The sequence below is a fragment of the Ranitomeya imitator genome, chromosome 6, assembly GCF_032444005.1.
Source record: "Ranitomeya imitator isolate aRanImi1 chromosome 6, aRanImi1.pri, whole genome shotgun sequence".
NCBI lineage: Eukaryota > Metazoa > Chordata > Amphibia > Anura > Dendrobatidae > Ranitomeya > Ranitomeya imitator.
This window is the reverse complement of record NC_091287.1, coordinates 128,581,839-128,608,339: the sequence shown is the minus strand read 5'-3', so window position 1 is coordinate 128,608,339 and position 26,501 is coordinate 128,581,839. Positions and strand designations below refer to the sequence as shown.

The 26,501-nt window shown below is 40.7% G+C and overlaps 1 protein-coding gene across 4 annotated transcripts in view; it reads right to left on the bottom strand.

Moving 5' to 3' along the window:
- DNAJC13 (DnaJ heat shock protein family (Hsp40) member C13) overlaps positions 1-26,501 on the bottom strand; it is a 248,732-nt gene that overhangs the window by 118,932 nt on the left and 103,299 nt on the right. For all 4 annotated transcript variants that reach the window (XM_069730085.1, XM_069730086.1, XM_069730087.1 and 1 more), the window contains exons 9-13: positions 25,952-26,043; positions 25,711-25,877; positions 25,278-25,357; positions 15,603-15,772; positions 12,343-12,442 (exon numbers count right to left, since the gene is read on the bottom strand). In XM_069730085.1, coding sequence (XP_069586186.1) covers positions 12,343-12,442; positions 15,603-15,772; positions 25,278-25,357; positions 25,711-25,877; positions 25,952-26,043 — 609 coding nt within the window. The remainder of the gene's footprint in view (positions 1-12,342; positions 12,443-15,602; positions 15,773-25,277; positions 25,358-25,710; positions 25,878-25,951; positions 26,044-26,501) is intronic.

Genomic DNA, 26,501 nt, shown 5'->3' with positions numbered 1-26,501 from the left:
ATGTGAGATGGTCCATAAAAAAAATAATTATGGAAATTTAGTTGTAAAATTGAGAAATCGCTGGTCAACTTTGAACCCTTATAACTTCCTAACAAAAAATTTTGTTTCCAAAATTGTGCTGATGTAAAAGTAGACAAGTGGGGAATGTTATTTATTAACTATTTTGGGTGACATATCTCTCTGATTTAAGGACCTAAAACTTCAAAGTTTGAAAATTGCAAAATTTTAAAATTTTGACATATTTCCAATTTTTTTAATAAATAAAAACAAGTAATATCGAATAAATTTTACCACTAACATAAAGTACAATATGTCACAACAACAAAAAATCTCAGAATCAGTGGGATCCGTTAAAGCGTTCCAGAGTTATAACCTCATAAAGTGACAGGTCAGAAATGTAAAAATAGGCCTGGTTATTAAGCTGCAAATTGACGCCAACACTAAGGAGTTAAGAGAAAATAAATCCAAACCTACAGGGCCTTGTGTGGCTAAGGAATGTGAACTCAGCTTCCCAAATATGTGATAAACTACAGTTAACTTATTGTTTTAAGGAAGGGGGAGGCAATCACTTTTTCACACAGGGCCCTGTAGGTTTGGATTTATTTTTCCCTTAATAATAAAGTCTTTCACTTAAAAATTGCACTTTGTGTTTACTTGTATTATCTTTGTCTAATGTTTAAATTTGTTTGGTGATCTGAAAACATTTAAGTGTGACAAACATGTAAAAGAATAGGAAATCAGGAAAGTAGCAAACACTTTCACACAACTATAATCTAATTGCAGTCAACACCACAAAACATACCAAAATGATGTTAAAAACATAATAGGCACACAAAGTTATTTTAAAAAAAAAATCATATCTTCTTTGAAAAAAATAAACAAGCTCAATTTTGCTCAGGCTCAAACCGAGTAAAAGATTGGTAAAAAGAAAAAAAAAAAGTGTGTCCCAATTGTCGACCTTCAATATAACATTAAATAAGCACTTTGGGAGTGTAAAAAAAAAAAGTTAAGATTATTAATAACTTTAATTAGCAAATCACACTCATGTTTAAAAATTGACTATTTCTTGTTTCACTGACAAACTTGTTTTAGATTGATAGAACAAGTGTCTGTGTGCATGCGCAGTAGCAAGGTCCCCTTTCTTCATGTGTAGGAGAGGCCACCCAACACTACGATCCACGCTGTCTTTCTGATCAAATATTGGAAATATAAGGAGATCTGAAGTAAGAAGAGACTGCTCACATTACTGTCCATTAATCTATTCTAATACTAGAAATATAAGGCATGCTCAGGTTAAAAAAAAAAAAAAAAGCCACCCACTGCTCACCACCGTCTTTGTGATCCAATACTGGAGATACCAGGGGTGCTGAGGTAAGAAGAGGCTGTTCACACTGCTGTCTACCCTGTCTTTTTGATCCATTACTGGATATACCAGGGGTGCTGAGGTAAGAAGAGGCTGCTCACACTGCTGTCTAGCCTGTCTTTTTGATCCAATATTAGGGGTGCTGATGTACGAAGAGGCTGCTGACACTGCTCGCCACCCTTTCTTTCTGATCTAATATTAGAGATAATAAGGGTGCATTGGTAAGAAGAGGCTGCTCACATTGTTGTCTATCCCATCTTTCTGACCCAATACTGGAGATACCAAAAGTGTTGAGGTAATAAGAGACCACCCTACACTACTGTCCACCATGTCTTTCTGATCTAATTAATACTGGAGATACCAGGGGTGCGGAGTTAGGAAGGTATCCACCCTGGCTTTCTACAGACTGACTAGCAGGCTATGAACTAGTGACAGGTTGACATTATGCTCATAGATTAGACAATTTTGTTAACCTGTAACAGGACAGCAGGATCTATTTTAATTTACTAAGTGTTACTTTGTAGGGACGAGTCCTATCTACCCCTAACAAGCCTTCTTTTAGCTACGTGCTTTCACTATACAATCTGAGGTATTTGTGTATGTGTAGATATTATACCTCACATGTACTACAGTTACACAAGCCCTCTTTTCTGTGGGCTTAGTGTGCTCTATATTTGAGTAAGTCTCTTACAGTCTTGTAATTTTGGGATTGGTGACTTTTATTCATTACTTTATAACATTCTGGTCATATATTGCCTTTATGTATTTACTCTAGCATTTATGTAGTATATACTTTTGCTCATGTGACATGTACAAACAGTGGGGTTCATTTTTGTAGTTTTAAGCTTGCAAACAATGAGCATCAAAATAGCCAACAAGACCCATTGCCATTTTTACCAGGACACCATTATGCACTTCTGTTTTATTATATCAAAAGAAGCGTTAATTTGCAGAAAGCATGGGCTACGGTAACCAACTGCGGTGCTGGCCAGTAATCACACAAAGAACTTAAGCTTCAGCATGTCAAATTTGGTTAAATGCTCAAAAAAGTAGACACTTCATATGGTGAAATGTGATCGACAGATCACAAGTTTCTATGAATGCCATCATTCTTTAAGAGAATCACAAGAAAGAGCAGAACTAATTTCTTGGCAAAGACAAAATAATGCAGTTAGCAAAACCTAGTCACAAGCCTTTACAGATAAGGCTGGCATCAACACATTTAGTACTACTCGAAAAGTCTCTTCCGCAGGCTCTGTTCACACTGACGTCATGGCTTCAGGTTTTAGCCAGGAACCATGAAGGGTAGAACGGATCCATTTTTACTTTCATTATTATTTTCTTAGTTTATTGGGCATAGCAGGCTGCATTATTTTACCTTGCAAAAGCAACTGAAATTAACCCCTTTACGCCCAAGCTGTTTTCACTTTCCTGACCAATTTTTTCAATTCTGAACAGTGTCACTTTATGAAGTAATAACTCAGACACTTCAATGAATCCCAGTGATTCTGTTTTTTCTGACACATTGTATTTTATATTAGTGGTAAATTTAGGTCAATTTTTTTTCGGCGTTTGTGAAAATATCGAAATTTTGACAAAATATTGAAACTTTAGCAATTTTCAAACTTTTAATTTTCATCTCTAAACCAGTTGATCATGCGGTGCAAAATGATTTATTAATAACATTTCCAATATGTCTACTTTACATCTGTACCATTTTTAAAACTTTTTTGTCAGAAAGTTAGAAAATGTAATATTTCAAGCTAACAGGAAAGAATGAATAGCATAATTGCACAATTTCTCCCAAGTACGCAGATAACCCATATGTGGTGGAAAACCACTGATGAGGAGCACAGCAGGGCTCGGCAGGGAAGGAGTGCAAAATTAGCTGGAACGGATAGCAGACGCCATGTCGCGTTTGGAGAGTCCCTGATGTGACTAAACCGTGGAACCCCCCTCAAGTAACCACATTTTGGAGACTACACCCTTAAGGAACTTATCTAAGGGTGTAGCGATCACCGTAAACCCACAGGTGCTTCACAAAATTTTATAACATTGAGCAGTGAAAATAAAAAAAATATATATATATTTTCCCACAAACATGTTCCTTTTGCCCCAAATTTTTCATTTTCACAAGCGTAACAGAAGATAATGGACTGTACAACCGCATTTGATAATGCCGTAGCTCTGAGCGAACCCATTCAATAGGCACTCTCTTCAAGTACGGGGGGTTTGGGGGGAACACACCTCCCACAGCACCATACATGTACAATGGATGTCGTGAACGGGTTAAAGGTGCACTACATACAGAAAATGTGCAAAATATATTTACCAATTCCTATCTTAAATGAAAGATATCATAAAATGACCTATTGCTGAATTCAGGTTTTTACATTTTCATTTTGTTTGGCAATTTTTTTTGCTTTTTTAATTTGCACTAAAAACGTTCGTAAGAAATGTTTGTGCGCTGCCTGTTTTTTAATCAAACTGAACAAAGACCCACTGAGTATGTTCTATTCTGATCCTTAACATCAGATCAGAACAGGAATGCTCATTCTCAGATCAGTGATTTTCACAAATGTGTGACTGGAACTGTGGAGTCAGAGTCGTGGAGTCGATGTTGGTAGAAAATGGACCAACTCCTAAAATATATAATACATTGGGTACAGTAGTACAGTGCGGGATGTGCTGTAAATGTTCCCATAAGAATGTGGGAAATTTATGAAATGTCCTATAAATGTCTGCTCTGTTCCTGATCTAAAGATCTGGGCTTTTAGTTGAGATGAATCTGTGCTGCACTTTATGTACATGCTCAGTAGTGACCAGTGCTGTGGAGTCGGAGTCAGGGAAATTGAGGAGTCAGAGGTTTGGCTTACATACTCCACAGCCCTGACTGTGACACTATGTCCAAAATGATATTTAAAAAAAAAAAAAACAGCATTTTTCACTAATGTCTGAATATATCTTTAAACTAATTTCCATTTACACATGAACATAGGCACAGTGGTGGGCTCCCAATCCAATATTTTGTATTGAAGTATTTAATGACCGAGTGTAACAATCAATGAAAAGAGAGGGGGAGCAGGCCAGCTGTGACATCGCCTACTGCGTTTGGTGGATCTTGTGCCATCAGTTGTGTATAGAGGTGTTACCTGTCATCGTAATCCTGCCTCTAAAATAAAGCACCAGTAGCCAGTGTACAAATTGCAAGATTACAATTTTTTTTCAATAAAGATCGCAACATGGGAAAAGACAAAATTTCCAAAAAGAAAAAAAATATATATATATATCTACTATATAATTGTCTAAGGGGTACTTCCATCTTTCTGTCTGCAGCTTCAGTCACGGAAATCCCGCGTCGCTGATTGGTCTCGCCAGCTGCCTGTCCTGGCTGCCGCGACCAATCAGTGACGGGCACAGTCCGGCCGAGAATTAGTCCCTCCATACTCCCATCCAGTCAGTGCCCGGCGCCAGCTCCATACTTCCCTCCAGTCAGCGCTCACACAGGGTTAATGACAGCGTTAACGGACCACGTTATGCCGCGGGTAACGCACTCCGTTAACACTGCTATTAACCCTGTGTGACCAACTTTTTACTATTGATGCTGCCTATGCAGCATCTCTAGGAACTCCTTCAAGATTGTTGGAAACCATTCCCGGTGACTACCTCTTGAAGCTCATCAAGAGAATGCCAAGAGTGTGCAAAGCAGTCATCAAAGGAAAAGGTGGCTACTTTGAAAAACCTAGAACATAAGACATAATTTCAGTTGTTTCACACTTTTTTGTTAAAGTATATAATTCCACATGTGTTAATTCATAGTTTTGATGCCTTCAGTGTGAATGTACAATTTTCATAGTCATGAAAATACAGAAAAATCTTTAAATGAGAAGGTGTGTCCAAACACTGTATATATGATATTACCTCAAGTGTCATGCAACGCTTTCCCAACCAGTAGTCAAATGGTTTCCAATAATAAAAATAAAAAAAAGACAGCACAAAAAAATAAAAAAGTGGACTTTATTTCTGTCTGAAAGGCCAATGGAAGGCTGGTCAGGGAAGCGTGCACGCTTTAAGGTATTTTTTCTGGTTTTTTTTTTTTTTTTTTTTTAATTTTAGTGGTGCAGTGACCAATGATACAGCCAGGGGGCGCTGCGTGTGCACTTCAAGATGCACTTGGAGGCATAATTGGGATGAGACAAAGTCCTGCAGAATTGTAGGTGGCCGGTACGTGTGTCGCAGAGGAGGACACTCTGCACTGTCAGTCTAAAGTTGTGTTGTGGTCTGGGACCTGTAGTCCCACATGTAAATGTTTAGTTCTAATGGGAGACTGGCAGGGCTAGTTATGAGACATGGGCGGGTCAAACTAGCCACACACACCCACACTCCCTCCCAAGGGAGTGGTTACGGGTATGTAATGTGACCAGGGTGTGGGACACATGGTTCCTGTGTTTGGATCTGAGTGGTCCAAGTGCAAGGCCCTGGAAGCCTGTGTTGGAAATCCTGGGAATTCCTGAATAGCACATGGTTGGGCTTTGGCACTGAGTGGCCTGTGTGCTGTAGGTCCTGGATGGTCAGTGTTCGAGTCTCCTGGGAGTGGAGACGTTCTGTAAGCACCTAGAGACCGTATACCTACAGAGCCAGGGACAGCTTCTGTGCTGGCGAAGCCAGGACTGACATGGAGTCAACCTGTAGAGCAGGAGCTCCTAACAACCTGTGGAGCAGGAGCTCCTAAGAGGTAACCCCTGGTATGGAGAAAAGAACTGTGTGCGCTAACATAGGACAGTTGCTGAACTGTGCAGTCACCCGGTGACTGGAGAGATACAGGCTTGAATAATGAATGATTTGTAAAGCCATATATGATGAAGTAAAGGACTATGAGGTTTGTGATACGTAACATGGCCTACAATGGTTTATGTTGAGAGTATAATAAACCACATGGACTGTTTACCTGAAAAAAACGTGCCTGTCTATGATAGTTCTGCTGCCAAGCGAGTGTCCCCCAAGACACGTAATGGGTGAAACGCTACAATATAATATATATATATATATATATATATATATATATATATATATATATATATATATATATATATATATATATATATATATATACATACATATATATATATACATACATACATACACATACACAACATATATACATATATACACTGTGTGCTGAATTATTGGGCAAGTTGTATTTTAGAGGATTATTTTTATTATTGATCAACAACCATGTTCTCAGTCAACCGAAAAGACTCAAATATCAAAACTTCATATTTTTGGAAGTTGGAGTGTTTTTTTCTTTTAGATTTGGCTATCTTAGGACGATATCTGTTTGTGCAGGTAACTATTACTGTGTAGAATTATTAGGTTACTTAATGAAAACCAAATATATTCCCATCTCACTTGTTTATTTTCACCAGGTAAACCAATAGAACTGCACAAAATTTAGAAAATCATGTTTTTCTTGAATGAAACGACTTCTTCCTATACCAGTGCTTGAAGAAGTTGTCTTTCAGAAACTGGCAGTAGGTCTGGGAGTTGAGCTTCACTCCATCCTCAACCCGAAAAGGTCCCACAAGTTCATCTTTGATGATACCAGCCCATACCACTACCCCACCTCCACCTTGCTGGCGTCTGAGTCGGAGTAGAGCTCTCTGCCCTTTACTGATCCAGCCTTTGGCCCATCCATCTGGCCCATCCATCGTCACTCAGATTTTTCAAAGGTTTTATGGATTGATGAAATGAGTCTTAAGATATTTCTTGGCTCAGTCTTGACGTTTTATCTTATGTTTCTTGTTCAAAGGAGGTCGTTTTTCAGCCTTCCTTACCTTGGCCGTATCCCTGAGTATCGCACACCTTGTGCTTTTTGTTGCTCCAGTAACGTTGCAGCTCTAAAATATGGCAAAACTGGTGGCAAATGGCATCTTGGCAGCTTCACGCTTGATTTTCTTCAATTCATGGGCAGTTATTTTGCGCCTTTTTTGCCCAACACGCTTCTTGCGACCCTGTTGGTCATTTACCATGAAACACTTGATTGTTCGGTGATCACACTTCAAAAGTTTGGCAATTTCAAGACTGCTGCACCCCTCTGCAAGACATCTCACTATTTTGGACTTTTCAGAGCCCGTCAAATCTCTCTTCTGACCCATTTTGACAAAGGAAAGGACGTTGCCTAATAATTAAGCACACCTTATATAGGATTTTGATGTCATTAGACAACACCCCTCCTCATTACAGAGATGCACATCACCTGATTTACTTAATTGGTAGTTGGCTCTCAAGCCTGAACAGCTTGGAGTAGGACAACATGTATAAAAAGTATCATGTGATCAAAATACAACTTGTGTATGTATGTACAGTCATGGCCAAAAGTATTAACACCCCTGCAATTCTGTCAGATAATAATCAGTTTCTTCCTGAAAATGATTGCAATCACAAATTCTTTGGTATTATTATCTTCATTTAATTTGTCTTAAATGAAAAAAACACAAAAAGAATTGTCCTAAAGCCAAATTGGATATAATTCCACACCAAACATAAAAAAGGGGGTGGACAAAAGTATTGGCACCGTTCAAAAAATCATGTGATGCTTCTCTAATTTGTGTAAATAACAGCACCTGTAACTTACCTGTGGCACCTAACAGGTGTTGGCAATAACTAAATCACACTTGCAGCCAGTTGACATGGATTAAAGTTGACTCAACCTCTGTCCTGTGTCCACCACATTGAGAATGGAGAAAAGAAAGAAGACCAAAGAACTGTCTGAGGACTTGAGAAACCAAATGGTGAGGAAGAATGAGCAATCTCAAGGCTACAAGTCCATCTCCAAAGACCTGAATGTTCCTGTGTCTACCGTGCGCAGTGTCATCAAGAAGTTTAAAGCCCATGGCACTGTGGCTAACCTCCCTAGATGTGGACGGAAAAGAAAAATTGACAAGAGATTTCAACGCAAGATTGTGCGAATGTTGGATAAAGAACCTCTACTAACATCCAAACAAGTTCAAGCTGCCCTGCAGTCCGAGGGTACAACAGTGTCAACCCGTACTATCCGTCGGCGTCTGAATGAAAAGGGACTGTATGGTAGGAGACCCAGGAAGACCCCACTTCTTACCCCGAGACATAAAAAAGCCTGGCTGGAGTTTGCCAAAACTAACCTGAAAAAGCCTAAAACGTTTTGGAAGAATGTTCTCTGGTCAGATGAGACAAAAGTAGAGCTTTTTGGGCAAAGGCATCAACATAGAGTTTACAGGAGAAAAAAAGAGGCATTCAAAGAAAAGAACACGGTCCCTACAGTCAAACATGGCAGAGGTTCCCTGATGTTTTGGGGTTGCTTTGCTGCCTCTGGCACTGGACTGCTTGACCGTGTGCATGGCATTATGAAGTCTGAAGATTATCAACAAATTTTGCAGCATAATGTAGGGCCCAGTGTGAGAAAGCTGGGTCTCCCTCAGAGATCATGGGTCTTCCAGCAGGACAATGACCCAAAACACACTTCAAAAAGCACTAGAAAATGGTTTCAGAGAAAGCACTGGAGACTTCTAAAGTGGCCAGCAATGAGTTCAGACCTGAATCCCATAAAACACCTGTGGAGAGATCTAAAAATGGCAGTTTGGAGAAGGCACCCTTCAAATATCAGGGACCTAGAGCAGTTTGCCAAAGAAGAATGGTCTAAAATTCCAGCAGAGCATTGTAAGAAACTTATTGATGGTTACCGGAAGCGGTTGGTTGCAGTTATTTTGGCTAAAGGTTGTGCAACCAAGTATTAGGCTGAGGGTGCCAATACTTTTGTCTGGCCCATTTTTGGAGTTTTGCGTGAAATGATCAATGTTTTGCTTTTTGCTTCATTCTCTTTTGTGTTTTTTCATTTAAGACAAATTAAATGAAGATAATACCAAAGAATTTGTGATTGCAATCATTTTCAGGAAGAAACTGAGTATTATCTGACAGAATTTCAGGGGTGTTAATACTTTTGGCCATGACTGACTTTATGTATGTATGTATGTATGTATGTATGTATGTATGTATGTATGTATGTATACACACATATATGTACACTGCTCAAAAAAAGATAAAGGGAACACAAACAGAATATATCTCCAAGTAAATCTAACTTCTGTGAAATCAAACTGTCCACTTAGGAAGCAACCATGTGTTACAATCAATTTCACATGCTGTTGTGCAAATGGAATAGACAACAGATGGAAATTATTGGCAATTATCAAGACACTCAATAAAGGAGTGATTTTGCAGTGGGGATCACAGACCACATCTCAGTACCAATGCTTTCTGGCTGAGGTTTTGGTCACTTTTGAATGTTGGTTGTGCTTTCACACTCATGGTAGCATGAGACGGACTCTACAACCCACACAAGTGGCTCAGGTAGTGCAGCTCATCCAGGATGGCACATCAATGCGTGCCGTGGCAAGAAGGTTTGCTGTGTCTGTCAGCGTACTGTCCAGAGGCTGGAGGCTCTACCACCAGGAGACAGGCCAGTACACCATGAGACATGGAGGGGGCCGTAGGAGGGCAACAACCCAGCAGCAGGACCGCTACCTCATCCTTTATGCAAGGAGAAAAAGGAGGTGCACAGCCAGAGCCCTGCAAAATTACCTCCAGCAGGCCACAAATGTGCATGTGTCTGCACAGACAGTTAGAAACCAACTCCATGAAGATGGTCTGAGTGCCCGACGTCCACAGATGGGCTGTGAGAACAACCCCCAACACTGTGCAGGACGCTTGGCATTTGCCACAGAACACCAGGATTGTCAAATTCGCCACTGGCGCCCTGTGCTCTTCACAGATGAAAGCAGGCTTACACTGAGCACGTGACAGACGTGACAGCTGGCCCGCCCGTTCCCCAGACCCGAATCCGATTGAACACATCTGGGACATCATGTCTCGCACCATCCACCAACATCACGTTGCATCACAGACTGTCCAGGAGTTGGCGGATGCTTTAGTCCAGGTTTGGGAGGAGATCCCTCAGGAGACCATCCGCTGCCTCATCAAGAGCATGCCCAGGCATTGTAGGGAGGTCATACAGGCACATGGAGCCCACACACTACTGAGCATCATTTCCTGGTCTTGAGGCATTTCCACTGAAGTTAGATCAGCCTGTAACTTCATTTTCCACTTTGATTTTGAGCATCATTCCACCTCCAGACCTCCGTGGGATATTAGTTGTGATTTACGTTGATCATTTTTATGTTTTATTGTTCTCAACACATTCCTCTATGTAATGAATAAAGATTTACAACTGGAATATTTCACTCAGTGATATCTAGGATGTGGGATTTTAGTGTTCCCTTTATTTTTTGAGCAGTGTATTTAAAGCCTATCCTAGGAATAGGCCAACAAGGTTTAAGTCCCATAAAACCCTTTTGAACATAGAACACAATGTCATTTTTTCTGAAAAAGGTAAATGGCTACTCCAGATTTATTTTTTAATTAAACAAGTAGTGCTAAATGTTTGATCTTGTGAAGTAATTTTTATAGTATTGACTATGAGAGATATATATATATATATATACATACATACACACACATATACACACACACGTTACACTGTGCCCGAGACAACAACGACAACGCTCTCTGGGGCGTCGCAGCGCTTTCATTTCAGCAAACTGCCATGGGTGCCAGGAGTCCAAACTACTCCAATGAAATATTAATTACCTTCTCTAATTTATCACTTTAGATGCAGTTTTAAATTAAGTTCTAAAATCTATTGTAAAGTTTGTTAATTCAATATCCAAAGTTATTAATAATGGAAAGAGGTTATAAATTATGTCACCTTTGTAACTTCATCTGCCCATTTCTTGTCCTACACAAAACTATTTTTTTACATTACATTTTTTTTTTTAATGAGGCAGTGCGATGAGTCAGTGGTTAGCACTGTTGCTTTGGTCTGGATCAAAATTTCTAACAAGGACAACACCAGCTCCCGTGTTTGTGTGGGTTTACTCCGGTTTTCTCCCAACACTCCAAGACAATGATGGTCCTCCCACAGTCCAAAGGCAATGGGGTAGTAAGGATTAAGATGTCTGTAAAGCGCTGTGACATTAATGGCGCTATATAAAACAATATGAAAATAATAGAGAGAAAGGCCTTTGCTATGGTAGCATATACAGATTATATTCATTAGAACATAAAATTAAAACTGCACTATCTTTTACATTCCATCTGAAAAAGGGAACCTTCCACATACAACATGTTGACTTGCCTTGTGACAGCATGTTACACTACAGAACAGAAGTAAATTAATATAAAGTTCTGAGTCAGGATAATTCAATTTATTTATCTAAATCCCAGTTCCTTCTTGCTATAGGAGTTAAAGGATCCAATGACACAAGCCATCAATGACCTAATGTGATCACCGTATGACTCCCAGAGGGAGCTATGTAATCAGTTGGGTTATGTGCCAATGATCAGGAACTGCTGAGGGTTTGACGCTTCGTATTTATGCAGCATCAAACCAGCACCGACCAGATGTTACAGCATAGTGGATGGGATTTCTAGATTTCTAGTCGCCTACGGATCACCCGCGGACAATGACATGCAGCTCGTCTTTCAAGATCGCAGCATGTCAATCTTTCCTTTTTCTTCTAAGATAAATTTCATCAATAGAAATGTATTGAGCGCAGTGAACCCCCACGGTTTAGTGTACACATGCGGATTTACCTGCGTTCAATAGAAGACAGCACTTTGGACGTAGCGAACAAACGCTGCATTCAAAGCGCTGCTACTTCCGAATTGTGGGCACCTGATTTTACAAGTTAGACTAAAATCGATAAAAAAGCACCATCAAAACATTAGATATACACCTCAAACAGTCAGTGTCAGAAATCCACAAGCACAGAAACATACAGCACATTCAGGCATTTATGCCATTGTCGGTCATCGGAAAATCAAGACTTCAAAGCACCAAAAAGTAGCAGCAAGTTTCCCATAAGGGAATATAGTTAAATACTTACACACATAAGCGCACACAGCATGTCAATAGCAGCATGGGTCACACCATCATTGTTCTTCTTTAGGGCCTTCACTACTTTTACTCCCAGACGTTCCCGAAACCTACAAAAATCAACAGAAACAAGCAATCACCAATGCGGGAAGGGTAAACATTTAAAGGGAACCTGTCAAAAGATTCATGCCACCGAATCACAGGAAGCAAGAAACAGGAACAGACGTCTTCATTGTTGATATATTGTATACGGTGAAAAGGATATCTCAATGAACACATATGTCCCAGATCGTCAGTGCTCTCCACGTTTCTGCTAGAACGCTGCTAGAAACATTGCCTTCTATTTGTAAGAGACCAGGCAAGCTCTGATAACTTTTTGATAAATGGGTGGGGTTTATCAAGGAGTGGGCGTGGCCAAGCTCTAGGAAAATTCATGAAAATGTACTAAACAAAAGATATATACAACGCCAGCCTTGACGAATGTGACATTCTATGAACACACAACGATTGTTCTATGCACAAGGAAGTATGGCGGATTGGTCTAAACAAGCCATTAAACATCTGCCAATTAGCTAGCATGTAGCCGATCGATGGTCATTTAGTGGCTGCAGTCGACTCAAGTACATCCAGCATAAGTGTCACACTGCCTATGGTACAGGCAGCACAACTGGTATGATAGTTTCATGCATAAATGGTGAACTGACAGCCCAAGAACCTGTATTGCAGCCTTCGGTGATCAGAATTCTGCCAAGCCATAATAACATTGCATGGAATCACAATGGACACTACACACTATTATCAGCAGTATTTTCCCATGCACCCGGAAAATGGTACATCAGTCTGTATTAAAGAGGCACTCTGTGGGAAGTGCCGATTACAGCAGCCTTGCAATAAGATTATTACGGGATTACATTTTAGACAAAATGTATAATGGATTTCATCTACTCCATTTACGTTACTTTTCCAGCCTCCATTTACCAGGAGACATCATACCTTTAGGCCATGCAGGCTGATCGTCTATCCTACAGTGTTTCTTAGTTGCACTATGAAAACTAAAAGCTGGGACCATGAATGCCATGCTCTCCCCAATGGTTGGACAAGAATTTACATTTCTTTTTACATTTGTTGGGAAAAGTGTTTATACATTCTGACTTTTGTCATCAGATGACCGGTTTGTTACAAGTGTGTTGCTTAAACAGACAATTTGTAGGAAGAACACAGGTATATTTTTAAGAGGTGAATACGTAGTGGATTACAGTGCCGGCATTTTGAGAATATAGAGAAAACCTGTAGTGTAAATTGACCAGGGATGCGGATCTGCAGTCTATCGCATGTCACTTTAGGATTAGATTGTTATGGCATCACAATAAACATATTATTTCGCTGCAGTTCTCCACCTCAGAAATGCCCCGTACTCCAAGTGTGGCAGTTTATCATATTTTTTGTTACAATTTTGTAGCATTTTGAGGGATTTCCAGTTATTAGACACTTGTATAAAAGTTGTTTGCCATTTTAAAAGGAATTTTGACCCAAGTCCATTTTCATAATGTGAAAAGAAAATGGATGACTCCCATCTCTACTATTATATTCACCTGAGAATGTAGATTCCGGTAAAATCAAGACAGGAGTGCGGGGGGCAGCTGCGATGTACGAGCCACTGTTTCCAGCCTTTTGCTCTCCTGATCAGCCACAGTTTGACCAGGTCTGCTGTAAGTCAATATCTAAGCCATTCAAGAGCTTCTAAACATGGCTAGGCATATCAGTAAAACCTGAAATTTTGGATGAAAATTCACTTTAAAGGATTTCACAGAGAATGTGATAAAAAGAAAATAGCCCATCACATACCTCAAACTGCAACCTGTCCTAGTGAAATGTCAGGATGGATTAGCACAAAGATACACAGCTTGAAATATGTCTCAACTGTCATAGGGGCAGCATTGTGACACGACCTGCCTACTTGGCCATAAAGCAGGACTGTGACAGGAGAAAAAAAAATAATTTTCCTCTGCTGAATGAAAACATTTTCTTCTTCAGCTTCATCATGCTCTGTAAACCTTTTGTGCTCAGCCAGCGTGAAAGCTTTGTTGCATGGCACAGAGACTAAAGGTACCTTCACACATAACGATATTGTTAACGATATCGTTGCTATTTGTGACGTAGCAACGATATCGTTAATGAAATCGTTATGTGTGACAGCGACCAACGATCAGGCCCCTGCTGGGAGATCGTTGGTCGCTGAAGAAAGTCCAGAACTTTATTTCGTCGCTGGACTCCCTGGAGACATCGCTGGATCGGCGTGTGTGACACCGATCCAGCGATGTCTTCACTGGTAACCAGGGTAAACATCGGGTAACTAAGCGCAGGGCCGCGCTTAGTAACCCGATGTTTACCCTGGTTACCATGCTAAAAGTAAAAAAAAACAAACACTAGATACTTACCTACAGCCGTCTGTCCTCCAGCGCTGTGCTCTGCACTCCTCCTGTACTGGCTGTGAGCCGGAAAGCAGAGCGGTGACGTCACCGCTCTGCTTTCCAGCTCACAGCCAGTACAGGAGGAGAGCAGAGAAGCAGAGCGCAGCGCTGGAGGACAGACGGCTGTAGGTAAGTATCTAGTGTTTGTTTTTTTTTTTACTTTTAGCATGGTAACCAGGGTAAACATCGGGTTACTAAGCGCGGCCCTGCGCTTAGTTACCCGATGTTTACCCTGGTTACCAGCATCGTTGGTCGCTGGAGAGCGGTCTGTGTGACAGCTCTCCAGCGACCAAACAGCGACGCTGCAGCGATCCGGATCGTTGTCGGTATCGCTGCAGCATCGCTAAATGTGAAGGGGCCTTTACTGAGAACAGAGCAGGAACTGAAGCTAGAGTAGTAAAGCACATTGTGCTCAGTCAGCAGAGAATATTTTTTTCCTTTCTTCTTTCATAGCCCAGCTTCTCAGCTGAGTCAGCAGATCAGGTATGTTTCTGGATAATGCTAGTCCTCTGACAGTTGAGACATGTCTCAAGCAGTGTTTCTTGTTGCAACTTTGCAACTCATCCCAACAGTTAAGTAGGACAGATTGCAGCTTGAAATGTGACAGTAGACATTTTTATCACATTCTCTGAGAAACTCTTTAAATAATCTAATACCACCTATATTATGTGATATAATCATGAGTCCACTTTGCCTGTGACTCTGCAAGCACTAAATGTCAATATTGGTACCAGATGACTGGTAAAAAAAAATCCCAAATAATACTAATAGCCATATTATTACTCTACCCGCCACTTACTTTGGTAGCTGAGTAAAGGCCAGGAATCCGGCTTTTGAAGCCACTAATCTTCTGACTGCCTGGAATTGGCTTTCCAGCTCTGCATTAGATGCGGTCTGGTCTCCTTCTTGGGAGAGCAAAGATGTTATGGCATTATTAATTAACTTCTCCTTATTTTCAGAGAACAGGCCCTGTACAAGAATAAAAAAATATATATAAATTTGCATTTTTTTATGATTATGTTAGCTTCACAAAAAGTAAAATGAAAGTGTAATGGTGTATATGATGCACATGCACTAGGACACTTTAAATAAAGGAGTGTTTCATATAAATACATATGAAAACTATTGGATACTGCTAAACACTATCTGCATAAAAGCTTAGGTTTTGCAGTTCTGTATACTGTGACTGGCATCCAGCTGAAATTAACCCCTTCAAGACGCAGCCCTTTTTCGTCTTTGCGTTTTTGTTTTTCGCTCACCTTGTTCCAAGAGCCATAACTTTTTTATTATTCCGTGAATATGGCCATGTGAGGGCTTATTTTTTGCGGGACGAGTTGTACTTTTGAACGGTACCATTGGTTTTATCATGTCTTGTACTAGAAAACGGGAAAAAAATTCCAAGTGTGGTGAAACTGCAAAAAAAGTGCAATTCCACACTTGTTTTTTGTTTGGCTTTTTTGCTAGGTTCACTAAATGCTAAAACGGACCTGCCACTATGATTCTCCAGGTCATTACGAGTTCATAGACACCAAACATGTCTAGGTTATTTTTTATCTAAGTGGTGAAAAAAAATTCCAAACTTTGCTAAAAAAAAAAAAAAAAAAAAAAAAAATTGCGCAATTTTCCGATACCCGTAGAGTTTCCATTTTTCATGATCTGGGGTCGGGTGAGGACTTATTTTTTGCACACCGAGCTGTCATTTTTTTAATTAAGCCATTTTGGTGCAAATACGTTCTTTTGATCGCCCATTATTGTATTTAAATTCAATGTTTAGGTCATTAAAAAAACGTAATTCTGGCGTTTTTACCTTTTTTCCTGCTACGTCGTTTAGCGACCAGGTAATTCATTTTTTTTTTTATTGATAGATTGGGCAATTTTGAACGCACCGATACCAAATATGTGTAGGTTTGATTTTTTTTATTGTTTTATTTTGAATGGGGCGAAAGGGGAGTGAATTAAACTTTATTTTTTTCATATTTTTTAAAACATTTTTTTTCTACTTTTGCTATGCTTCAATAGCTTCCATGGGAGGCTAGAAGCTGGCATAGCCTGATCAGCTCTGCTACATAGGAGCGATCCTCAGATCGCCCAGATGTAGTAGAATTACAGGCTTGCTATGAGCCGTGCCGAGGTGGCGTTTTAAATGATACCATTTTGGTATAGATATGTTCTTTTGATCGCCCGTTATTGCATTTTAATGCAATGTCGCGGCGACCAAAAAAACGTAATTTTGGCGTTTTGATTTTTTTTCTCGCTACGTCATTTAGCGGTCAGGTTAATCCTTTGTTTTTATTGATAGATCGGGCGATTCTGAACGCGGCGATACCAAATATGTGTATGTTTGATTTTTTTTTAATTGTTTTATTTGGATTGGGGCGAAAGGGGGGTGATTTGAACTTTTATATATTTTTTATTTTTTTTATATTTTTAATCACTTTTTTTTTTTTATTTTGGCATGCTTTAATAGCCTCCATGGGAGGCTAGAAGCATGCATAACTCGATCGGCTCTGCTACATAGAGGTGAAGTACAGATCACCTCTATGTAGCAGAAATGCAGGGTTGCTTTGAACGCCGACCACAGGGTGGCGCTCACAGCAAGCCGGCATCAACAACCATAGAGGTCAAGGAGACCTCTGGTTGTTATACCAGCGCATCGCTGACCCCCAATCATGAGACGGGGTCGGCGATGCGCGCATTTCCGGCACGATGGCCGGAAGCGGTAGTTAAATGCCGCTGTCAGCGTTTGACAGCGGCATTTAACTGTTTAATAGCGGCGGGTGGATCACGATTTCACCCGCCGCTATTGTGCGCACATGTCAGCTGTACAAAACAGCTGACATGTCACGACTTTGATGTGGGCTCAGCGCCGGAGCCCACATCAAAGGGGGAGACATGACATGCGCAGCACTAGTACGGCGCATGTCGTGAAGGAGTTAAAATTAGGAGGAATATTATTTGCAACTCAATGTTAAAACCCTGTCTTGACCAATGACCATTCTAATTGTGCAGTTATTTGAAAATGTGTTTGACCCCTTCCAGATTTCCTATTTGCATGTCTGTCACACTTAAATGTTTCAGATTACCAAAAAACTTTAAAATATTAGATTAGATAACACAACTAAACAAAAAATGCATTTTTTTTAAATAAAAGTCTTTATTATTAAGGGAAAAAGAAATCCAAACCTACAGGTCCATGTGTGAAAAAGTGATTACCCCCCCCCCCCCCCCACTTTAAAACATAAAGTGGTTTATCATATCTTTGGGAAGCTGAGTTCAAATTCCCTAGCCACACACATGCCTGATTACTGCCATCCCTGTTCTCAATCAAGAAATCACTTAAATAGGATCTGCCTTACAACAAGAAGTAGACCAAAAAAATCCTCAAAATGTAGATCTCATGCGGCGATCCAAACAAATGATTTAATAAATGAGAAACAAAGTACCGTAATTGAGATCTATCAGGCTGGAAAAAGTTAAAAAGCCATTTCTCAAGCTTTTGGGACTCCAGCGAACCACAGTGAGAGCCATTATCCACAAATGGAGAAAACATGGAAAAGTGGTGAACCTTCCCAGGAGTGGCTGGACGACTCATCCAAGAAGTCACAAAAGACCCCACAACAACATCAAATGAACTGCAGGCCTCACTTGCCTCGGTTAAGGTCGGTGTTCAAGACTCCACCATAAGACTGGGCAAAAATGACCTGCATGGCAGAGTTCCAAGATGAAAACCTCTGCTGTGCATTAAGAACATAAAGGCTTGTCTCAGTTTTGCCACAAAACAGCAAAAAGGGTAGCAAGGTGGCTCAGTGGTTAGCACTGCAGCCTTGCAGCGCTGGAGTCCTGGGTTCTAATCCCACCTTGGACAACATCTGCAAGGAGTTTGTATGTTCTCCCCGTGTTTGAGTGGGTTTCCTCCGGGTACTCCGGTTTCCTCCCACATTCCAAAGATATACTGATAGGGAATGTAGATTGTGAGCCCCATCGGGGACAGTGATGATAATGTGTGCAACCTGTAAAGCGCTGCAGAATATGTTAGCGCTATATAAAAATAAAGATTATTGATGACCCCCCAAGACTTTTGTTCGAATACTCAGCAGACTGACGAGGCAAAAGTTGAACTTTTTGCATTAAATAGAATCCTTGCAATTTTTTTTTCAATATCACAGATGACACCCTGATAAAAATCGGATCCAAAACACTGATGAACAATGGTTCATATTTTTATGTGTCTGAATGAGGCCCTATACAAATGTTGCTGCATGTTTCGCAAAGTTCTTTAGGCTACAGTGAGGCACATTTCAGTGTGCTAAAAATGACAAAAATGGACTTTACAGTAGTTATATTTTGTTTGAGGAAAAAGCAACCCCCTTTTCTTTTTAATCTTAGATAGCCCCTTTAAGAATATGATTAATCCATTTTTACCATAAAGAATATTTAAAAATGTCTCGTCATAACATAATGGTAAAGTTTCCAATCACTCTCAGAATGGGCACACCCGATAAATACTAACTATAAATAATGCAGCAATACGACTCATTTATTATGCATTAGAAGATCTCTTCATATCTTGATGGAGGCTACAGCACGATTTGCATGCAACATTTATTTTTATAGTACCAGCTGGCTGACATTCACACTCTGCATCAGACAACTGCTCTACTTCATACTTAAAATGACAGCACATCTAGTTATATCACTATTGTTCATGTAGCGAACAGTAATGATATTTTTTTTATAAATAGAAAGTCTGAAAATAACACACACATCAGTCCAGGGGTGCAGATACTGTCTGAGGGTCATATTGTCAGCTCGAAAGAACCGGACATTAGCATGCTTTGTTAGCATTGTGTGACTTTTTTTTTTACGATTCTGGCAAATCAAATCTAAACTGATTGAATTCGAGGGGACCTCCGATTTTGAGAAAATTCAACTTGAAGTTGATCTTTCACGGATCAATCCGCCTATCTTTAATTGACACAAAATTACATCATCATAGCAAGCACAGAACATTTCTTAGTGTTAGTGTACCATAAAAATTTGTCGACTGACAAAAACAAAAAACTGAATAATCCTTGTAGGGTGCACTACTTTAGAACCAAGGAGGCCATCATGATGGCCTCTAGGAAAAAGGGATCTCTCCAGTTTGAAGGCCAACCAATTTTACTCTTGTCAGACTTATCCAGGAAACCCCTGTTAGCGGTTCTTAAGGAAAGAGACATCCCCTATAGATGGGGGTTCCCATTTCAACTAACGGCATTTAAAAGGTGGCAAAAGCGCATACTTTCGCCGAATTGGGGACCTGGCCAACTTCCTAGGAACATTTGATCTGCCGTTAATAGATCTCCCAGAATGGCCTTCAACCCCAACACTTCCGGATGCTCCTCCAAGGTGGCTCAAGGTCCCTCAGCCCAAGAAAAGGCTCTCCAATGAGGGCCCTTCTGATCCTCCATGAAGTCCTTTTCCCTTTTTTTATTTTCTCCATTTTTCTTTCTCTTGTTTCAACTAGTTCCTGTTTATTATTGCAATACGTTTAGATGCTCTGCTGCAGTTAAATAGGTCCTATGTTAATATATTGTTAGTAGGCTGAATCTCCTGGCTGGGCGGACTGACTTACTGTTGGCTTGCCATGGGGGTTTGGTTTAAGTTCTAAACTTTTGAGTATATGGTGTCGCGAATGTCATTACTGTTTATAGTTCCCTGTCAACATGCGAGACACCTCGACCCTATTAGGGTTATTATTAATACCACTACTATTCTGTTTTGTTTGGATATTATATGCTTGTAAACTCTTGCTCATGGGACCTATCAAGTCCACGGGGAAGTGGGGGGGGGGGGGGGGGGGAGGGCTTCAGTGCCCTCCTTGGCTCCCTTTCTCCATCTGAGGAGCACGGGTTGGGGGTGGGAAGGGAATTTTCTCTTCACCTTCTTATTGCCCCAGCCATACTGATGCAAGATCAGACTCGGTGCGTCAATCTTAACGCACCTTTTTCTATGTTCTTCGTGTATTATTACCTTTTCTCTACCCTGTCTTTCTTCCCTCTTTCCTATTGTTCTTCCCCTACCACACTTGGCTGTCCCATGTCCCAGCGGGTGGGGCGCACAATGCTGCGAGAAGCTGTCAAAATTTTAGATTATGGATAAAATAAAAATCTGCTCCTTTAACGTAAAGGGGCTAAATATTCCAGAAAAGAGAAGGCAGGTCTTGTTCGATAGTCATAAACAACGGGTCTCTGTGTTATTGCTCCAGGAGACTCATTTCAAAACTGGAGTGGTGCCACATTGTATCACGAAAAATTATCCCAAATGGTATCATAGCCCTAACCCGTATTCCAAATCAAAAGGTGTTTCAATAGCCTTCCACAAGTCCTTCATGCCTGAAATACTGGATTCTTTAATCGACAAAAATGGTAGATATATCTTCCTACTCATCTCATGGGCAACATATAAACTTGTAATAGCTAATGCATATTTCCCAAACCAAGGGCAACAGACTTTCGGAGCTGACTGCAAAAGGCGTCTTGAGGAGTTTGCTGGCTCCTCTCCTGTTATACTTGGAGGCGACTTTAACATCCCAATGAACCCTGCGATGGATGTCTCTTCGGGTAAGTCCTCCTATTCTTCATCTTCTATTAACAAAATTAGATCCCAACTACGCAGCTTGAGACTGATAGATGTCTGGAAGGTTCTGAACCCTACAGTCAAGGACTATAGCTTCTTCTCAAAAATCCATAACACATATAGTAGAATAGACTACTTTTTTGTCTCACACAGGCTACTTGACTTACAGATAGAGGCAGACGTGGGGTCGATACTGTGGTCGGATCATGCACCTATTTACTTATCACTTTCACTTCATACCGCCTTGAGATCAGGATTCTCCTGGCGTCTGAATGAAAATCTGCTCCTACATCCAATATGTAAGTCCGAGATTGAACAGACAATCGCGGATTTCATGGCCGACCATGGGGGGGGACACCACATCTCACACTGTGAAATGGGAGGCTTTGAAGTGCGTAGTGAGAGGTGTTCTCATTTCCCATGGTGCTCGGCTGAAAAAAGAGAGCGGCAGAAATAATTAACCTAACAGTTCAAATCCATCAATTAGAAAACCAACATAAACGAGATCTCGAAGCCTGTACATTTGCCCGGCTTACCTCAGTCAGGCAGAAATTATTGACTATCATAGATCAAAAATCCAAGTGTCTTAGGGAGAGACTCAGAAGCCACTTTTACCAACTCGGCAACAAAAGTGGTAAACTTTTAGCCAGAGCTCTTAAACGCAATCCTAATACCTACATCCCCTTTATCAAAAACAAAGAGGGAAAAAAGTGTTCAACACTAGAGATATCCTTTCCAACTTCAGCAGATATTACGAATCTCTGTACAATATAGCAGGACACTATAAAGATGCACCCCCACAATCTCTCCATAACAAAATTAAATCATACTTGCAGGAACACAAATTGCCCATATTGCATGAGGGCGACCTAGCTGATCTTGAAAGGGAATTTTCAACGGAAGAGGTATCCGAAACCATTAGCGCCCTAAAACAAGGGAAAACTCCGGGCCCTGTTGGGTTCTCAGCAGGCTTCTACAAATCATTTAATGCATCGCTTTGCCCACTGTTCTTGGAGGTTTGTAATTCTGTCTCTCTTGGAGGTTCTTTCCCTACACAGGCACTTACCGCCCACATCACGGTGCTTCCCAAACCTGGTAAAGACCTTTCTACGTGTAACAATTATCGGCCGATTTCTTTGATAAACGTAGATATTAAAATATATGCTAAAATGTTAGCAAATAGATTATGCCCCCTCTTACCTAAACTAATAAATCAGGACCAGGTAGGATTCATCCCAGGACGGGAGGCAAGAGATAACACAATCAGAACTATCTCTCTGCTTGACAGAGCGGGCAGGAAGGGGGACCCCCTATGTATCATGTCAATCGACGCTGAAAAAGCTTTTGACCTGGTTCACTGGGAATTTATTTTTCAAACCCTAGAGGAAATTGGCTTAAAGGAAAATATGATGCGCAGGATTTCAGCTCTATATACCTCTCCTAGTGCCCAGGTCAAAGTCAACGGCGCACTCTCAAATGTGTTCCCGGTCAAAAATGGTACAAGGCAGGGGTGCCCACTCTCTCCCCTCTTATATATACTAACAATGGAGCATTTGGCCTTAAGATCACAACTCTCCCGGGCCCTTTGATCCCAATCTATGACAACCCTGCCTTCCCTGTGGGGCTAAATAGAGAGACGTACTTAAACAAGAGAAAAGATTCCAAACCCATTCTTCATGATTATCTAAAAGAGACCGGGATAAAATCCCTTCAGGAATTATTTCCGGAGGAGGAAGCACCCTCTGCCGATTGGTTTTTCTACGAACAACTTAAAAGTTTTATTTACGCGATCTCTAAACAAACCAATATTGGCAGACTGCTAACTCCTTTTGAGATGCTTTGTACATCAATAAGCCCTCCGGATCATACTGTCTCGCTGTTATATAATATCTTACAGGGTGGAAGGGCTCCACTGCAGGGTTCACCAGTATTCTTCTCGAAGGGGGAGGGCGAACTGGTAAGGCCTTTACTGCCTGAGGATAGAGAAAAAATTCTTCTCTTCACGTTTAGATCGTCACTATGTGCGGTGTCACAGGAAAGGAGCTACAAGATCCTGACAAGATGGTACAGATGTCCCTCTATGGTGCATGCGGTGTTCCCCAGGACTCCTGACACTTGTTGGAGATGCTTAAAGGAGACAGGCTCTTATATCCACATTTGGTGGGACTGCCCCCCCACATAAAAGCCCTGTGGTTGGCCGTCTTTGAGCTCCATAACAAGATGTCTATCACACAGATCCAACCCTCTTCAAGCCTAGCATTACTATCTCTATGCGATTTGTCAATTTCTCGGTTTAAGAGGGGCATCCTCAGACACTTTCTTACCGCGGTTAGGAACCTGATCCCACGCTTTTGGAAACAAGAAACATTTCCCTCACGTGCGGAGTTCGTGGCAGAACTCAATGACATCTATAGAATGGAGCAATTAATAAATCAATCTCCAGGCAATGTAGATAAAACTTATACTACATGGGCCCCCTGGATAGCTTTCAGGGAAACCCCTGACCTAGATCTCTGGATTTCTGGAACCTGACGCAATGCATGGCTCACTCTCGTTTATTACTAGATCATTCTTCGGCTCGCGCCCTGGCTGCTGGGATAGGTTGGTAGCCACACTTCTCTCCAACCTACCCCATTACCCTACCCAATCCTCTCCTCTTCTTTCTACCCCCCTTCCTCTTCTTTATCTTAATCTCTTTGTTTGTCTTCTTCCCCTCCTTCAGTTTGAATAAACATTGTGATTACTGAATAATCATAAAGAGAATTAGTATTGGTTATCAACCACTTCAGTTGTTCTTTATGGTTAATATTTTATAATACCAATCAGTAGTATTATCTACCAAAATGTTAAAGTGCAAGATGCATGGTGTTGTTGTAACGCATCTCTTGATTAACTTGTAATTCTACCTGGTATCCTGCTGATCTACTTGATTGTACCGTTCACCTTTATTCTTTTTGCTTCACTCAATAAACATGATTTATACAAAAAAACTGAATAATCCACTAAAGGGGTTTTCTGTGACTGACGGCCGATCATTAGAACTAGTCATTGATATTTCCTCATTAGGCATCTGACTATCAACACACTGCCAATCGGTTTAAATGATCTGTCCAGCACCACTAGCATTCACATCAGGAGGTGAGAAACTCCAATGAAGTTATATCAACACATCTGTGCGTGGCTGCATGGATGATCAGAGGTATTATGCTTCTGTCCCATTCAATGGGAGAAGCTTATGCCAGGCTATGGATTCATTTTTGAATGGTGACCATATCTCGCAAAGTGGCGTGAATATAGTCTTAGAATGCCGGAAGGGGACATGTACTGTATGTAAGTGAAAGTAGCACCTTGTACAAGTAAAGGGCGGCTCACATGAATAAAATCCATATTCAAGGAAAGCATTAAAGGGACTCTGTCACCTGAATTTGGAGGGAACAATTTTCAGCCATGGAGGCGGGGTTTTCGGGTGTTTGATTCACACTTTCCTTACCCGCTGGCTGCAATATTGGATTGAAGTTCATTCTCTGTCCTCCATAGTACACGCCTGCGCAAGGCAAGATTGCCTTGTGCAGGCATGTACTATGGAGGACAGAGAATGAACTTCAATCCAATATTGCAGCCAGCATGCAGCCAGCGGGTAAGGAAAGGGTGAATTAAACACCCGAAAACCCCGCCTCTATGGCTGAAAATTGTTCCCTCCAAATTCAGGTGACAGAGTCCCTTTAAGTACATGCAATTATAGTAGATCTGTAACTCAGTAGGGTTGCCTATCCTTGCTGTATGCAGTTATCGTAACAAAAATAATATACAGAAAATCGTAAACACTATCATATTATAACATACTAAATATACTTACATCTTGTGTTACGGCATGCAAAACTCCACTGTAAGAAATGTTAGAATTGAACCTAAAGACTGCATCCGCAAACACTCCATCTGTACAAGAGAAAATAAAAAGAGAAACATTTGTACCATGTGGCAAAAGCAGCACTATGCGATCACACCCTAATGAAAGATATTGTGGCAGCATTGTCACCAGCAAGTAGCTACAACATGCAAGCTGCAAAAAAGAGCAGATTTGTTGACCGTGAACCTTGACTTTCATCATGGTGCGTTGTGGAATCCAAGCGAACATGGATTTTCAAAGAAAGTATACCAGTCTCATCAGGTCTAAGAGATCTATTTAATATTGGATGCATTTTGCACTGTAAAATCTGAAGATGAAGCTGCCTAAACAGACAAATGAAAAATACGCTATATTAATTATATGAAAGATTAGGTCTACTTACTTGGAGGAGTATTGAGAAACCTCAAGTGAAGACTTTCCACCTCTTCATCCACAGGAACACTCAAGAGACCCCAGCGTTGGCCTCTCTGCGTCGGAGTCATTTTCACACAGACATCCCTATTGCCGGAAGCTCTGACCCCATCTAAAAGGCTCGCCAGCAAGGAATCTCTGCCAAATAAGTTACTCAGTGAAATTTTCAACTTTACTGAAAATAGACGAACATAGAAATAAATGTAGGGTACCTTTCAGTTGAGGAGTATTTTCGAATTTGACCTTTGATAAACTCAATAGTAAAGAGCTGGGGGTTTTCTGGGTCATACACAAGTGCAAAAATCTAGTGGGGGGAAAAAAAAACAAATTAAGTAGGATTTTCCTTACTTTTGACTAGTCCAACCCCTGAGATTCCAATTGATGCCATATTCAAGAAAAATGGCAGAAGTGGAAAAAAGCCAAATGACAGGGAGTAACCTACACACACTGTCAGGTCGGCACCGTTATACTGATTACAATGATACCTTGTTTGATGAAATCCGTCTAGTAGTTGTTGTGTAATCTTTAGCTTCAGTTTTCAGTTAATGATATGCTCGTGCTCCAGGGTGGCCTGTGGGGAGTCTTTATGTGGTGATCTGATTAGATATGCATCCTTATGGGCGTATGACGGGACTGATCCCTCAGCGACTTGCCCCTTATTTTACATAAGTTATGAAATGTTTAAAAAAAAAAAAAAATTACGTTCAAGATGCAGGTGCCTGTGCTGTAGCATTATATGGATCTATAATATCCATATTTTCA